At 35.9% G+C, this 16,344-nt stretch overlaps 1 protein-coding gene across 4 annotated transcripts in view; it reads left to right on the forward strand.

The window, feature by feature from the left end:
• Positions 1-4,265, forward strand: part of Ctr1A (Copper transporter 1A) — a 203,675-nt gene extending 199,410 nt beyond the window's left edge. For all 4 annotated transcript variants that reach the window (XM_069820792.1, XM_069820789.1, XM_069820793.1 and 1 more), the window contains one exon: positions 3,486-4,265. In XM_069820792.1, the coding sequence (XP_069676893.1) occupies positions 3,486-3,687 (202 nt within the window). In that variant the 3' untranslated portion in view covers positions 3,688-4,265. The remainder of the gene's footprint in view (positions 1-3,485) is intronic.
• The last annotated feature ends 12,079 nt before the right edge of the window (positions 4,266-16,344 follow it).

The raw sequence follows: 16,344 nt of genomic DNA on the forward strand, positions 1-16,344 counted from the left end.
AATTCGCTTTTTTTTAAGCTTATATTGAAGAAAGATGTACACACACTAATCATTGAAAATTGAGGAATTGAATCGAAAACGGGCGTAAACCATGTTTTGTCCTTTTTTCCGTTCAATGCATTATTCGATTCTCTAGTGTGTATTTTGTCACCCTACAAAGTGTCAATTTGATATCTCTTTTCTAGTGGTCTGTGGCGCAATATAAGTGTTGAGGTGTTTTCACAGTTTAATGTTGGTTATCAGGTGATGGTTGGAAGGTTGTGTTTTCTAATTCCTACGTACATACTTGGGACTTAAGAGAGAGCTCAATTTATTATTGTTTTAATGTTACTCATTTTTTAAATTCCCCAGTGAATTTTATATGTTCAGTGATGACGCATCTTTCGGTTCAAGCAAATGTGAAAGTGAATGTGGTGAACGATGTATCGGTAACAAACAAAGCGACAAGAAAACGAAAAATAAATTCTGGATTCAGCTATCATACCAAGAAAGGAAAATCTAAAAAATTATACTTCGAAAATCTCATTCTCAATATAAAGAAGGTGTTGTTCAATCTTATTAGCTCTTACTACAGGCCAGAAATGGGCACAACTCTAAAAAAAGAGTACAGATCCTATTTCAACATTTGCAAGAGTACAGATTATGCTTCCAGATTACCACAAACAAATGTTTGTGTTAGAGTTTGACTATGTCCAGAATTTAGCATGTCCCAGATTAAATGTTACCTCTCAGTTTTTTTAGAGACTACTGTAGTTTTACATCTTCAATATCCACCGCCACAATGATGACTCCAGCTTCTTTTACTACTTCCTAGAGACAAAGTCGAAAAAGGATCCTAACACAGTATGACTATGTTCACAATATACGAACTCTACAAATATTGAGGAGACAGTTCTCTTTTCAGATTCAGTCAAAATAAGAACCTCACAATGGTACGTTTCTGTTCATGGTTGTCAACGAAGATAAATTTTAAATTTACTCATATTTTTCCAGTTCGTGGTCACTGTTACAACTAGTGTGACTAGGACTTCGGTTTGTATAGCATGATAGTCAAGAGGAATATGCTCAGATTCTTCTAACCTGTAGGCTGAGTCCAGCTCTATTTATTGTGTGTATTTATACATGTCATATCTACAATATGATGCAAGATCACTTCTCTATCTTTGATAGATTCTCTGATAAAAAATAAATTCATTTAAAATACGGTCAAATTAATATCAGTATTTTCTTCTAACACAAAATAAAAAAAATATTGTTTATTAAGGAATGTAGTTGAAAGACCATGATATTGTAAATATGAGTTTCAGCAAAAAATAAAAAAATAAAAGAGAGAGAACATGGAAAAAGTTAACAAGTTTATGAGTTATGAGGGAAACATTTCATCACTACACAGTGAACTGCCACCATTTTTACGTTTGAAAAAAAATAGAAGTAATTTTTTTTAATCATAAAAATACTTTTTTCATATAGGAGAAGGACAGTGTTTTACACATACCAATTTTCATTATTATACAAGATACAGTAATGGAGGAAAAAAATATTGAATATTTCCAAAAATTTTACTGCTGTAAGCTGTACCTAACCCCTTAACAGATTTAGATGTTCCAGCAGTCCCACCAAACCCTGTGAAATCGAGGAAGGAAAATGATGTAAGGAGTCTGTACACATTCTTGTCAGAAGAACAGAAGACTTAGGTTACTTTGAACTAGTCTTTGCTAAGTTTCATCAATTTACTTGACTTTTGTTGTATCTAGCACATTTTTTCATAAAGAATTTCCTCATGTTTTCTTTTTTTACACAATAACTTTACCATTTCCAGTGGAATCTTTAATATTGTTCTGAAAATATGGTTGTGTTTACAAAAAAGGAAGCATTTTACTTTAATCACTTCTCACGAATTTTAAAATATGATGAATCACAATGTTGTCCTTAAAACAGTATAAATTGTGTGTTCATATTCCTTGTGTAATCCTCTTCATTTAATCCTCAACAAGAAATCGCAGAAGGAAATTTGTTATGCCGTTTTTCCAAGCATAGGGTAATTGAATGGAAGAAAGGCCATTGAATGGAATAAGGACAATTGCAAGGTTATTTTATAACGACTATTTCTTCCTTACTGTGTACACATTTATATCAATTAAAATGTTTTTCAGTTAATAAAATATTGAATAATAGCGTGAATCTCCGTTGTTTACTATGACTAAAAATGTGTTATTTATACAGCTACTCAAATATTTCAAAGGCCTTTTACTCAAAACTTCAGTTTCTGGGTTACGCCCGTTTTCGATTGAACTCAATTATTGTTTTGGCTTGCTGATGTAAGCTAGGCACGACAAATTAGTATTATATTGATTGGCGTAGATCAAACAAAGGTTAGCTGCTGCACACAGCTGTTTCTTAGCTGTGTCATAGACCCAGCCCCATCTGATTACTATTTATTTCAGAACATTCTAGCAAATATATATATATATATATATATATATATATAGGAAATGTTATGTTTTATTTAACGACGCTCACAACTGCAAAGGTTATATCAGTGTCGCCGGATGTGCCGGAATTTTGTCCTGCATGAGTTCTTTTACATGCCAGTAAATCTACTGACATGAGCCTGTCGCATTTAAGCACACTTAAATGCCATTGACCTGGCCCGGGATCGAACCCGCAACCTTGGGCATAGAAGGCCAGCGCTATACCAACTCGCCAACCAAGTCGACTATATATACATCATATGTTATTCACATTCTATACACATATTTGGAATTCAGACATCAAGTCTTAAAAAATAAGTGGAAAAATATAAGGGATCTTATCACAATGGTTTGAAAAAACTTCATAAATATTAATTCCTTGACACTGTCTTTAAAGAATCTGCGAAACATTATTTTCAGTAGCCATTGCTTAGGGAAAATTAGTTTGCCTGAATAGTATTTTATACAGTATTCAATCTTTTTTGCTAGTGTACCCCCAAAATACATAATTTTTACCTTCGCATCCCCAAACTATATTGTGATTATGTTAGAAATAACAAAAAACATTGAAAATATGTAAACTGTAATAATTATAATAATCCGTGGCGCTACAGCCCGTGAAGGACCTAGACCGACCAGCCGGCTGCTGGTTTCACGCCCACATGCCAAAGCAGAGGTGGACGATCATCCAACCAGAATGGAGGTATCATGTGGTTAGCATGATGATCCCCCCAGCCGTTATAAACTGTAATAATTAACAAATATAATAAAATATGTCAGCATTTTTACATACATAGGTAGTCAGTGGGATGCACACCTCTTGAGACAACACTGCATTGTGCCACTGGGGTATGCGTACCATAGATCGAATACCATTGATATATGATATAGATATAAAAAATTGATTCTGAAGATATTCTACATATAATCATATCCATGTTTTAAGGAGTAAGATCTCACTAAAATGGTGCCAATATGACATAGTTATACTAATTATTGTGTTTGTTTATACAGACCAACAATGTTCAGCCTGATGCATGGCTTCCAGACGCTGCTGCACATTGTTCAGATTGTCCTCAGTTACTTCCTGATGCTCATCTTCATGACTTACAACGTGTGGCTATGCCTTGCAGTTGTAATTGGTGCTGCAGTTGGCTATTTTCTCTTTGGATGGAAGAAGTCTGTCATTGTGGACGTGACAGAACACTGTCACTAAGGAATCAGAATATCATTAACAGATATAATAGATATAAATATTATTTTAAACAGTTTTATGCAGTATTGAAGAACGCAAACAAAGTGATCTGGGATCTCATTCACATTAATCTGTTACATGCGGTTTTCATAACATTTTATACAATTATTATTATTATTATTATTTGAGACGTGAAAACGAAAGGGACAGCATTTCAGAGATTAGCATTCCATTACCTTCTATGAAAAGGGTCCCAACAAACTTGTATATTTTTGTTATTTCAAAATTACATCACTAGTCACCAGACGATCTTGAGGTGCTTCTGTTTGCTGTCACAATATTTTACTGTGCCTTGTTGTTATTGTTTTACTTGAGGCAATAGATTGGTTATTAAGAAATTTGTGGGATGTACCGAGCTCGATCAAAAATGTAAAAGATTTTTCAGCTTATAAAAAAGAAAAGACATGGGACAAAAGAACAGAGCTAGGTCAGTACTACGATCACACATAATAAGTAATGAAATTGGTACTAATCTTTGACTTCTGTACAAAGACAGCAACAATGTTATAATATTAAAGGACATGTATTTTGATAAACTATTTTCACAAGCATTTGTATATACCTTAACCTCTTCCTAACATACTAGTTAACAAAGTATTGAACGGTTTTTTTTAATTGGTTATTTAACAATGCGGTATCACCTATGGTGCATAGTTATCTAGCATTTGTGTGATTGATGATAGTGAAATGGTATTCAGAAGGATGAGTCAAAAGATTCATCATGGGATTACTTGACATTCTCCTTACAATTTTGGAAAACTTCTAAAAAAAAAAAAAAAAACGAACCTACGCTCAAGCACAATCTCAGATTACAATTACACTCATTTACTCTAAGCCTATGCTGATGGCCTACTTGAAACTTCAAGAAGAAGTGCATTCCGTAATGTATAACAAAAATAGTACTATTTTATTAATATGATAACACCTCTTAAAAGAAACAGTTCTTTCTACATTCATTTCCTTTTAGGTTGAATGGTGGCTAACTCTTTTTGCCTTGAGATATGAAGAGGTGAGCAAAAAGGCAATACAGTATTGTGCAGTTATTGCATAACTTATACATACAAAATAATAAACTCTCAGTTCCTCTGGCAAGTTAGCCCATTAGCATCATACACACTTTTATGATAACAGGTATTCAGTTACATAGTGTGCATTTATATACAATTTCTTTTGCTAAGCAAGAGAATTGGAGAAGTTGTTGAACACTTCGGTAAAAAATTTCCAGATTCTCCAATACCTAGTAGGTCTATGATTTACAAATTAGTGGCAAAACTTGGTGCAACGCGATCACTGCTACAGGGCTGCAACTAGGCTCTATGTTACCTGGGCCAAACATGGATTCTGCCCCCTCCCCATAAGTTGATGAGGGAGGTATTAGCAAGTATTGTTATTGTATTATACATTAAATTAATAAAACTAATTTTAAATCAGTTTGTAATTTTCTTAAATTTAACAGCTTCATTCATACTTTTCTGCCCAAGGGCAGATCTTTTACTGCAAACCAGCATTCTCCAGTCTTCCCTCTTTTCCACCTTCCTCTTTGTCTCTGCATACAATCCTTATATCTTAACCCTTAGAAGCCGAAAGACTCATACCACTATTGCACGCAAATATCTAACTCTTAGCCAGGGGTTCGTATACCTGCATAATCGGGTAAATTCGTATTGGGTTTGTTAGCTGAGTGGTTTAAGGCACACAAGATATGTCCGGCCAGCATATCGTGCCTAAGATTGCAGGTTTGCATCCTGGCCACTGCAGTCAATTGAGGCTCTGGTAAAGGATGGAGAGCACCCATGTAAAACAATCGGTATAATGGTACGCATGGAAGCTGACAGGGTTTCAGTTGACTGCAGTTGAAATGATTTTGCTTCTTTTTTTTTTAAGAAAAAAAAAATACAAAAAAATTATTGTTTGAATCAAATGCAATGCCCTTAATGTTATATAAAATTAAAGAATATCAATGTATTTTATATATAACATACAATTTATAACATGTTATATCACATCATGACCATAATACTAGCTGGCCATTATAACGGACACACAGCTCCTAAGGGTTAATGTTGTCTATCATCTGATATCTTTGTGTGCCTGGAACTTTTCTCCCATTCACCATTTCTTCCAGTACATTCTTCAGTAGGCAATTTCTTCTTAGTGGCTCAGCCAATTTATTTTTCTCTTCCTAATCAGTTTCAGCTTTATTCTTTCTTCATTATTTCTAGTACAGCTTCATTTAATTAGAATTAGAGTCTGGCTGGGCGGAACAGAAGGCCTACTGGCCTTAGCTCTGCCAGATTAAATAAATTATTATTATTATTTCTTATTTTGTCTGTCCATTTCACACGTCCACTCTTCTCCATATTCATTTTTCAAATGCTCTCTGTTGTTTCTCTTCACTTCATCATAATGTCCATGTTTGTGTCCCATACAGTGCCACACGAAGCACTTTGCTAGTCTCTTCCTTAGTTCTTTTTCCAAAGAAAATGGTTCTTTTTTATTAAAAGCTTCCTTTGCCATTGCTATTGTCTTTTTTACTTCCTGGCAGCAGCTCATATCACTACTTACAGTACACCTCAAGTATCTGAAGCTGTCTAGTTGTTCCATGGCCTCGTTTCGAATTTGCACATTTTTTTCTTCCCATAGCAATTAGTATTCATCTTGTTTGCATTTATCTTCCCATGCTGCTCACAGCTGTCATTTAATTCCAGTAGCATATTTCTTAGTATCATTTAATTTAAAAACTTAAGCCACGTACATATATTCGTATTACAGACATGATTGGTGTAAAAATTTCAATCTACAGATTTAATCTTAATTAAAAATGAATTTAATTTTTAAGTTCAGGGAATTCACAAAATAAAACAATATCTTGGAACATTATTTATTAGTAGTTACATTAAAAGTTCGTTCTTTATAATAATATACTATCTTCAGCATTATCTGTTTATTATGACAATTAGTCTATGACTGAATCATACAAGTTTTTCAACTCTTGAGCTTTGTATGCTGCAAAGATTTTGATGATGTCATCATAGCATATAGAAGATGCTCTCGTACTTTCAATTAAAATAATATTCAAATGGGAAAGGCAATCTTGACCCATGTTGCTTCCAAGTAATTGTGAAGTATTTTCAATTTACAAAAAACTTCTTTTGCCTGAAGCATTGGTTACGGCAAATGTTGAAGTTATCCTTAAGGCTGTGGCGAATAAATGAGGCTCAGAAGTGTTGCTGCAGGCACAGTTTTCATAGTGCCATCAACTGCTAAGGCGTGGTGTTTAAAACTTACCACTTCTTCAAGAAAGTCGTATTCATTTATGTCGTCTTTGTGTGTCTCTGGGAACTTATAGGCTTCAGTCTTTAAATCTTTCGTGTTCATGTTATGTATTTTATCCCCATTTAGGAAGCTAAACTTGTCATTAATTTTTTCTAGGGCTTGGAACCGGGTTTTTAGCTCATTCACCGTATTGTCAATGACTTCTAATAAAGCAATCCTAAACAGATCTGATAAGATGAAACTTTCATTTTCACAGAATGTGTCAAACACATTTTTTTTCTTTTTGCGCTTTTCTTGGAAATCAGCAGGTAAATTGTTCTCAGCAATCATTTTAGCTTCTACAAAATGGGCAAAGTCCGTAGTTGATCCCAAAAGACTTGAAAGACCATGAATGTTTCTGACTGACTTACTTACAGTTACATCAGCTCATTCAGTCTTCAGGAAGCAGTCGAGTGTGGAGGTTGATTTGTACAAGTCAGAGGAAAGTAGCATAGCAAAGACAAATGACCTATGTAATAAGCAAATGAAATAAGAGTGTAATCGAGGATATTGAAATGAAATAAGATTTAGTAGCATTGAAGGAGATCATATCAGAGATGAGAAAGAAGATGGAAGAAATTCAACACGAAAGTGGAAGTTTGAAAAGCAAATGGGAGCACTTAGAGGAAGAGAAGAGGAGAAGAACTTGATATTTTTTGGAGTAGAAGAAAAGAAGAAGGAACATAGTGGTGAAACATAAGAGAAGATAATAGGAGTGTGTTGGGAGTGTTTTGGAATGGATTTGAGTGACGGACAAGTTGTGGAAGTGTTTAGAATGGGGAGAAGAAACGAAAATCGAAATACAGAACAAGTTGGACCTATACTAGTTAAATTCAAGTGCATGATGATGAAGGATAGGATCGTGAGAAACAGAAGGTTGCTAGGAAACAATTCCATTAGAATTGACAGTGACTGGAATTATGAAGTAATTTTCTGAAAAAAGCTAGAAAGAGAGGTCAATTTGCAAAACTGTGTAGAGACAGATTAAAGATTAACAATTTGGTCTTTGGTGTGGAAGAGTGCCTTGAAAGCATAAAAGATCAGGAAGTAGGTTCGGAAAAAATGGAAATAGAAGAATACTGAAGGATAAAATTAGGGGATTAGTGTCGATGGACATAGAAAGTGATATTAGCATGAACATCATACAAGAAAATGGCGTCCACACCTGTGGAGTAACGGTCAGCACGTCTGGCTGCGAAACCAGGTGGCCTGGGTTCGAATCCCGGTTGGGGCAAGTTACCTGGTTGAGGTTTTTTCCGGGGTTTTCCCTCAACCCAATAGAAGCAAATGCTGGGTAACTTTCGGTGCTGGACCCCGGTCTCATTTCACTGGCATTATCACCTTCATATCATTCAGACGCTAAATAACCTAGATGTTGATACAGCATCGTAAAATAACCCAATTAAAAAAAAATGGCAAGGTAAGCATGGAATAACAGAAGTCAAGATTCAGCTATGGAATGTGGAAAGAAGAAACCTCAAGTGAGCAGGAGCAGTCAGTGACATCATTAAAGAAGGTAGCAGAATCATCACTTAGTGAAATACTGCAAATGCGATAGAATTCGACCACAGTGAAACCTGAGAAGATTAGTGGTCAGCAGATGGAGGCTATACCAAAGAGGATAAGAGAATTACAGCGTGAAGAGAAAACAATGGAGAGGCAGTTGAGGAGGGGTGAAACAGAACCAGGAGGAAATGGTGAAGGAAGAGGGGATAATAGCAAGGAAAATCAATATGATTCAGGGAGTAGGTGTGGGGGGAAGGTAGTGCGAGAAAAAAGAAAGAAAAAGTAGATAGGGTGGGACAAGGTTGTCAGGGGCAAGTGAAGTAAAGTGAGGGGGTGTGAAAATGAGTGTGGGTGCCAGTAGTGGATCATCACTAGTATGAGAAGCAGGGAAATAATATATGAGTAGTGTGTGGAGTGAGAGGTGACAAAGGGACATGAGTGGAAGAGTGAATTAAGTAAGATATGGCTTGCATAAATTGCAATGTAATAAGGTGGGATGATACTGTATGCAAAATACACTCAGGGACAAAAAAAACCGGACACTTTTATATTTGCTGGTATTTTGCAAAACATTATCTTCTCATACAATATTATGGTAGCCATCTGTTGTTATGGAGACTTGTATATATTGTTGATTGTTTTTTGTTTTATAAACAAGCCATTACAACCAAATATTCCAATTTTGCTTTCGGAGTCTCAGCTATAACAATTTTGTCTCAACCATTTTGTGCTTCATTATCGTTATCATTCGTTATTTCTTTATTTTTACATTTTCTGAGTTTAAGTGGGGTTGTAACATTTGTCTTAAAACAAGATGCGACAGGAAGATGTGGCTCGAGCTGTAGCCCTTTACGATGATGGACGCAGTGTACGTTACATTGCAAATGTTATGAATATGGCTAGAAGCACAACCCATGATGCCATAAAACGGTATAGAGAGATCCTAGAATATACCAGAAGACAAGGTTCGGGTCGTCCAAGAGCTACAAATCCAAATGAAGACAGGTATATGGTGTTGAGAGTTCTTAGGGAGCGCAACCTGCCAGCTACTAGTGTAGCCCAGCAATTTGTTAACATGCATGGACGCCCAATTTCGGCCAAAACAATTAGCAGGAGGTTGAAAGCAAGTGGACTGATATCAAGTAGACCTGCAACTGACCCCAGACTTCTCAGGATGCATCGAGTTGAACGACTGCGTTTTGCAAATGATCACAGGGATTGGAGAATGGACAGTGGAGCTGTGTTGTGTTCACCGATGAGTCCCGTTTCAATCTGTGCTCACCTGATGGACGTGAAAGAGTTTGGAGAAGGAGGGGAGAACGATTTTCACAGTGTTGCATTTCCGAAAATGTGCCGTATGGAGGTTGTGGAGTGATGGTTTGGACAGGAGTGTGTACGGATACTCGTACAGAGTTGGTTTTTGTTGAAAATGGAAGACTAACAGCTGATAGGTATATAAATGAATGTTTGGCTGATCATGTTGTGCCATTTGGCCAATTTGTAGGCGATAATTTTGTTTTAATGCATGATAATGCACGGCCGCATATTGCCCATGCGGTCGGAGATTATCTCCAAGAAGGGGGAATCCATGTTCTTCCATGGCCAGCAAGGAGTCCAGACATGAACCCAATTGAACACGTGTGGGACATGCTGGGACGGCGTGTTAAGAATAGACGACCGAGACCAGAATCGTTACAAGCGTTGAGGCGAGCACTTGGTGAAGAATGGGAACTTATTCCTCAAGAAGACACTGCTAACCAAACTGAGAGCATGCCAAGACGTATAGATGCAGTTACTCAAGCCAGAGGGGGTAATACCCGTTACTAAAAAGAGTTTTTAATGTTTAAGGCACCATGAAATGAAAAAAACAGACCAAACGATGCCATAGTTATAAGCCGTTTGTAATTTTTTGTAAATTTTCTCATCGGAGATTTTTTTTTTTCAAATGTTGTCGTATAAGGTGCTAAATAAAACATTATTTTGTTTAAATGGGTTTTGTTTCATTTTGAAATAATTGGCAACAAAATACAAGCAAATATAGAAGTGTCCGGTTTTTTTTGTCCCTGAGTATATGTGAAATACCATCTAGATGAAAGAAATGCTTAATGACAAATATATTACATTACATTACATCAGCTCATTAAAAAAATGTATTTGCATGGTCAGTTTTCTTCAGAATACTATACCAAAAACAAGTAAAGGCAATAAATCCAAACTTTCTGATATTGTCTTGCAAAGAGGTCTTTGTCTCAGGACTGGAGAGAGGACTGACAGGCAGCTCTTCCAGATTCTTGTTAATTTTGTCGAAATGTTTATATATATATTTTTTTTTAATTTTGCCATCTTATGTAGATGCACATTTACACAGATGGATCTATGCAACAAAATAATATTGCTGGTGCAGGTATTTATTGTGATTTTTATTGCCTTTACCTTACTCTAGTAGAACACTCTATGCATTATGATGGTGAATTTCAAGCTGTTAATACTGATCTACAACAGTTAGTTTGCTAATAATATTATTGAACTTGTTAAATTAACAACCTAAATATCTTCACTGTGTTAAATACCTATCTACGAGTAACCGACTAGTTTCGGTGGGACTTTACAGTCCATTTGCAATACACAAGACCTCACTAGAAGTTGAAAGATAGGGTAGAAGTCCTGTCAAAAGTCACGTAAATAAAGTACCACAGAGTTTCAATATTTAACACAGTGGTGAAGATACGAGTATGTTGATTTAAGAAATTTAATATCATTAGTGATATACAAGTATTGAGTGTGTGTCAGTCAAGAATAAATTACCAGTAATTTAAAGAATGAATTAATTCACCAAAGTACTAGTCACTTTTAAATTGAAAATCTGGAATTCAGACTATTGTTTCAATAACATCAAAAGGCAAGAGAGTGAGAGAGAAATCTACACTAAAATTAAGTTGCTACAAAATCAGACAAAAATAGTTCCTTTAAAATGGATACCTTCTCATTGTGGATTGCAAGAAAATGGAAATGCAGACTTTTTGGCAAAGAAAGAAACTACAATCCAATAAAGATTTCATTCTCAGATTTCGTATTATCAGAAAAAGTATTAATAAAGTAAAAATTATGAACGGACAGTATTAAATAATAATAAAAATGTTAGTGAAAATAAATCTTCGTATGAAATTAGAAAAAAAAAATGATTCTTAATGCTCCAAGAACTGCAGTGACTATCCTCAGAGCTCTCACAGTTGACATTCCCCTTGTTGAAATTTTCCATTACGGCCGCTGCAGCAGACAACAGCTTTATCACGCAGCTATTAGATGGCACATATGTTGCATCAGATTGTCACAATATCAGTTGCAAGGTGGCTGCACACACGCAAACATGGTCAAATGTGGAAGTGTGATCCGGTTTTTGCATCTGAAGGGCACCTCACCAATAGAAATTCATTGTCACCTTGTTGAGATGTACATTGCGAATATCATGTTATGGAAACAGTTGTGGGTTTGGTGTACTAAGTCGATAATGGGAGAATAGATGTACAAGATGACCAGCCAAGCGCGTTCACCACAGATGGCATTATGTGCTGCATTTCAGGTCTGATTCAGAATGATCATCGCGTTTGACTTAGTGACATTGCTGAGAAACTGAACATCTCATTGAGCAGTATGCACACCATTATTCATGAGCAGCTGGGATACCGAAAGACCTGTTTGTAGTGGGTGCCAAGGCAACTCACAGAAGATCACAAAGCCACTTGGATTATCTCTCATGCACTTCATGAAGTTTCATGAGAAAGGAGTACCATTCCTGCACCATATCATTATAAGGGATGAAACGTGGTTGCATCATGAGACATTGGAGACGAGCAAGTATCCATGTCATGGACACACAAGTCGTCATCACCTTACAAGAAATTCCAAACAGCTCCATTCACGAAGAAAGTTACAGCGACAGTCTTTTGGGACCACAAGGGTATGCTTCTGGTTGATTTTCTCATCAGGGGAGGTCAGTGAATGCTGACAGTTATTGTCACACACTGGGGCATTTGCAAGAGGCAATTCACAGATAACGACCTGGACTTCTTTCAACAGGGGTTGTGTTGCTGCACAATAATGCTACGCAACCAAGAGCATGCATGAATTGTTAGAGTGCTTCTGGTAGGAGGTACTGGGCCATTCTCCCTACAGCCCCCCTGTCACCCAGTGATTTCCATCTCTTCGGACTGTTCAAGAAGCACCTGGGTGGTAAGCGATTCAACACCAATATGGCTATTCAGCAAGTCATCATGATGTGGCTTCAGAGACTTGACACAGATTTCTTCTCTGCCAGGATCAGTGCCTTGGTCTACCGTGGGAACAAGTGTTTGGACAAACATGGTGACTATGTTGGAAAGTAATGTGAATGTGTACTAGTGCCCTACTACTGTGTATCAGTATATCTATCTTATCTTTTGAAGCACCCTCATAACATCACAGACGTTTACAGAAAGATTAGGAGACAAATGGAGAAAATCGAATGTTCTAACCATTTTATTAATTTTTTATTGTAGAAGTTGAAAAGAAAACAAGTAATTTAGTGTTCCAAAGAATGTCTGAACTCAAAGTGATGATTCAGCAGCAGCAGTAGCTCCAACTAAATTCAGAGAATGGGTCACACATGGCACAGATTACAGAAGTTTGTGTACCTAGAGTGTTTTCGATTGTACCCTTTTATAGATACAGCCATATTAGCCCCATTGTCATACGACTGCCCTATGTAGCTGATATTCAAGCCATCACTTTCTACCTCTCACATCATTTAGTATGTCTTAGGCTAGAAACAGACTATCAACTCAACAGTTTAGTTGGATATTAAAAGTTCATGGAGTTAGATTATGGCAGTGTGCACACTCCAACTTGATCACAACTTAATTTTTCTCCAGTTGGGAATGAGTCAACTATAAGCTAATCAAACAGTCAAGTCAACTGATGAAATGATTCAAATATGCACACAAATATACGGGAGTGTGCACATTGACGACTAAACAGCTGGACGTGTTTCCTTCCCCACCACTATCAACTGCCATTTTAGTTCAGTTTACATTGTTGTTATTGTTGTTGTTGTTGTTGTTGTTAAAGTAGCTCACGATGTTGGTAATTAAAGACAACAGTATCAAAAAGCTTGTTGAAGAAATAGAAAAGAGACCAGCAATTTACGAAAAAAAGTTATTTCTCAATTCACTATATGTAGGACAGGGACATATGGTAGTGTATATCATTGGATATGCTGTTCGAAATTCTTTAGGAAACTAAAGTGATGCATATACAGGACTGGTAACTGTGTCAGTGGTCTTGTTGGTGAGGAAAAGGTTTTCTGAGGGAAGCGAAGAAAAGGGTGGAGTTGAGGTTATTGGCAAACATACTATTATGCACACAAGAAACATTTCCTCTTAACTTGTCTTCATGTAGGGTTTGTATTGCAGTGGGATGCAGACAGAATTGAACTCTTCAGAAGATGAACTACCATTTTCACTATCACTGCCCTTGGCATCACTATCACTATCATTGTTCAAGTTGATTGATATTTGGTCAATTACATCTGGAACTACTTCGTCCTTTTCCCAATATTCTTCTTCTAAAGTGGCGACGTGGAGGCAGAAACCTACCCAATCTTGCTGTGTTACCTACTGTATTGCGTTCTTCGTAGTTTTATGTAATTTTGTTAAAGATAAAACTGCTGTAACATTTGTGTCCCTTATAATTCTCTTGATTTTGGACCATGCAAGTTTGATGGAATTTAAGTCACAACATGTCCACTACCTGACAACATATTATCTATCCTGTACGTCTTCTCCTTTGGATTTAGTGGAAGAATCAGTTTTTAAAGGTCGTTCTTATGCATTGTCTCATTGCACTCGACTCCTTTCTTTCATAGCCACTCTGCCATGTCCCCTTTGAGGGTATAGGGCAGGGATGAGGCGATATTAGCTCCCAATCATGGGAGAAGAGCTCGACCATGATCACGAGCACATGGCGCATCCACTACATAGCGTTGTAATGTAAACATCAGGGATGTACATGCACATGCAGCGAATAAAGACAGCAATTATTAGAATAACTTGCGTTACAAAATTTCTGGCTATGTAAAAGGGCTAATTATTCAGTTATTTAATATACATGTACAGTACATATATAAACAACTCGCAAAGGGAAGGTTTTTTTAGGAACAAAAAGAGAAATAGAAAAAGTTAATTGCATGTAAACCATTTTCTTGTTAAAAGCAATTATTATTATGTAAATACTTCACTTCATTGGTTAGGAGAAACTAATAGGGTCTACCTGCTCGACGTGTGTGATCTCTAAGTACTTTTGAGTATTTGTTGAAAAAATAATAATGATAATATTGATTGAAATAGAGTATATTGATTGTGTGATTGTGAAAATGTAATCCTTACTCTCCAGTCGTGATTATGCAATGAGTTTTCTTAGAGTGATTTGTGAGATGCATGTATCACGAAAAAACAAATTGATTAAATTAAGATATTGAGAGCCATCGTAATTTTTGGGGTCAATCATTTAAGGGGATATGTATGATTTTTAAAACTTCCACAATTTTCGGCCAAAATTTGTGAAATTTAAACTATATAAACATATCTATAATAGTATCATCTGTACAAAATTTGATGCAATTTGATGTAATAGTTTTGAAATTATATTTTTAAGTATATTTTATATTCACATTACTGAAAAAGCTCCTTGCATCAAAGTTTTCAAAATGTTTAGTTCATATTTGCTCAAAATCTTGAAAATAGTTATTGGAATAAAAGTGGATTAGCTTTTTGAGCTTAGTAATAGTATAAGTTAAAGTGCAATCAAAGATAAAATATTATTTATAAATTAAAGAAACACGTAGTTTAATAAAAGTAAATATCCAGAAACAAGCAACAAATAAAACATCAACAATACATTTAAAATAAAAAAATAAAATAAATCTAAATATAATCTATTGACCCAATTTACCTTCGATGTCAATTCCGAAATCAATTTATTTCTCTCTTCTCCTGAATAATGTCTATATATATTTTTTTTTCATGTTGCGTCTCATAATGCTGTTTTATGTTGCTTTTTTTGCAAATGATATTTTTTTTTACATAACAAACACTGGACTTCATCACCATGTTCGAACCATAAATATTGTATCTTCCACTCTTCCTTGAATGCTTTATGCATTTCCGTTCCGTCATGATGCACTGTGTTCTAAGATCTGTACATCTTTTAGCAATGTTTATAGGTAAAAGAGCTCTGCGCGCGCAGCGGGCATAAAAGAGCTTCAGCTCGAAATTACTAGTCACCATCGCAAGACTGGTATAGGGTGATGGCACTTTATCAACCTGAATACAATGGTATGGTGCATTGTCTAAAACGACAACAGAATTTTGTTAATTTGGCATAAGTTTATTAACTACCCACTTTTGAAAATTGGCGCTATTCATTTGCCCATGATAGTCTCCTGTTGTAGAGCCAGCTTTGTATATTAGTTCTGCACTGGCAAAAAAACCACTTGCGCCCCCAGCATGTAGTATTATCAGTCTGTTTCCCGAATTCATATTGTCCTGAATTCCCATTACATCATCACTTTGCCAACATCTTCGGTGAATTACATTGCTATCGACCCATGTCTCATCTACATACACAATTTCACGTCCTTCTTCTCGATACTTCTTCATTTTACGCAGATAATTTGTCCTCCAATTAATAACATCTGCTTTTTCTACCAAGATTTTTCGTTTTGACTGGCATTTTCTCCATCTAAACCCCATGCTTTTCACAAAT

This window comes from Periplaneta americana, chromosome 3, assembly GCF_040183065.1.
Source record: "Periplaneta americana isolate PAMFEO1 chromosome 3, P.americana_PAMFEO1_priV1, whole genome shotgun sequence".
Taxonomy (NCBI): domain Eukaryota; kingdom Metazoa; phylum Arthropoda; class Insecta; order Blattodea; family Blattidae; genus Periplaneta; species Periplaneta americana.